This window comes from Volvox carteri, assembly GCF_000143455.1.
Source record: "Volvox carteri f. nagariensis unplaced genomic scaffold VOLCAscaffold_120, whole genome shotgun sequence".
Lineage (NCBI taxonomy): Eukaryota > Viridiplantae > Chlorophyta > Chlorophyceae > Chlamydomonadales > Volvocaceae > Volvox > Volvox carteri.
In genome coordinates this window covers 56041-57515 of record NW_003307663.1, presented here as the reverse complement: position 1 = coordinate 57515, position 1475 = coordinate 56041, and the positions used below count along the sequence as shown (strand labels likewise).

At 60.7% G+C, this 1475-nt stretch overlaps 1 protein-coding gene across 1 annotated transcript in view; it reads right to left on the bottom strand.

Annotated features, from left to right (window-relative positions):
• Positions 1 to 1475, bottom strand: part of VOLCADRAFT_100470 (uncharacterized protein) — a gene marked incomplete at both ends in the record, with an annotated part of 3595 nt that overhangs the window by 939 nt on the left and 1181 nt on the right. Inside the window, 2 exons of the mRNA XM_002959035.1 lie at positions 133 to 204; positions 405 to 1425. Coding sequence (XP_002959081.1) covers positions 133 to 204; positions 405 to 1425 — 1093 coding nt within the window. The remainder of the gene's footprint in view (positions 1 to 132; positions 205 to 404; positions 1426 to 1475) is intronic.

The following is a 1475-nucleotide window of genomic DNA, read 5'->3' as shown; positions in this document are numbered from 1 at the left end:
TTCAGGGAGAGCGGGGAAGCGGCAAGAGGTGGATACGAATGAGACACGCACGGATGTCAAACCGGTACAGCATTCGTGCGTCAACACCCTAACTTATACCAGCGAAACCGGTCATACCGTTCATACACTCACCAGTGTAGATGCGAGGGACGCCGCCAACTTGTGTGGGAGTCGAACCCACAAGTGCACGGAATGCACCCAGCCCTGCAAGCGTGTCGTTGCGCGGCTAGACAGCCGCTCAACGCTGGCATTTAACGCCATCCAGGGGCGGCTAGATGGAAGTGAAGGGAGGGGACAGGTGCAAGCCATAGCGAAGTTGGACGACGTGCAGCGGACGGCAGTGCAAGTGGATGAACACGCAAGAACGAGTCATTCCTGCAGAGCCGTGATGAACGTTGTTCGACCTTCTGTCTTGGTGGTGATGGTACCGGTGACGGTGAACGAGTCGTAAGCAGCGTACGCCATACGATCATTATCGTCTGCGAAGCTGGCGCTGCCGAAGAACTCGTCGTAGTTTGGCAACTGTTGCATGACGGCGATGCTGTCGGTGCACACCGGATAACTGCGGCTGCCGATTGTGAGGACGAGCGGGAGGACCGGTAGTGAGCCGACTACAGTGACAGAAGTGGGGTTGGGTGACAGGGTGGCCGAGGCGTGTGGACCATCCGACGGTAAAACAAGGGCACTGCGGCTACGCTGCTCCCAAGCCAATACCATATCAGTCGTGTCGGCGGGCACGGTGGCTGCGGTAGTTCGCTGAACAGCCGCCTGGAAGGTGTGCACTCGTTTGGGAGGGCGTTTGCCGGGGGCACTCGCTGCTGCTACAAGCGAGCCGCTGAGGAAGACGCTATTCATATAAGCTTTGCTATTGGAGGGGCTGATCTTGGCACCATACACGTAGAGGGGCGTGCTGCTATCGGCCGCTGCTTGTAGCTGAGCGACGAAGTCGTCGGGAGCGGATTCCCTGATGGCGAGCTCCACGCGTCCGGCGTCGGGACTGTCACCGTTGCCGCACGCGACCCACGCCTTAAACTTGCGGAACGGCCCGCCCCGGAACATCCCGCCGTGTGGGATGAGCAGGAGGGCGCTGCCATCCGACGCGTGCTTGTCTTCGGGGCGGGCCCTGTCGCTGCCGACATCGTAAACGGGGAACCGAAGCCTGGCGCTGTAGAGCATTGGGACAGCGGAGGAGGGCTCCACGGAAATCCGCGTCGCTGAGGAGACTTTAAACTGCCCCACCGTCACCCCAGCGAAACGAGAAGTTATGAAAGGCGGCAGGGAAGCTGCATCCACGTTGGCGAACGTCACGCGGTGGCCGAACGCGTGGCTGCTCTCCAGCCTGCCGAGGACGACATCGTCAATCTGCATAATTACTATCCCCTGGCCGGCGGTATTCACGCCAGCGATGAAGCTGCCGTAGCGGCTCTGGGCGCCGGCAAAGAGGCGGTCCTCATTCGTTTCTGTGGGGCCGGCCG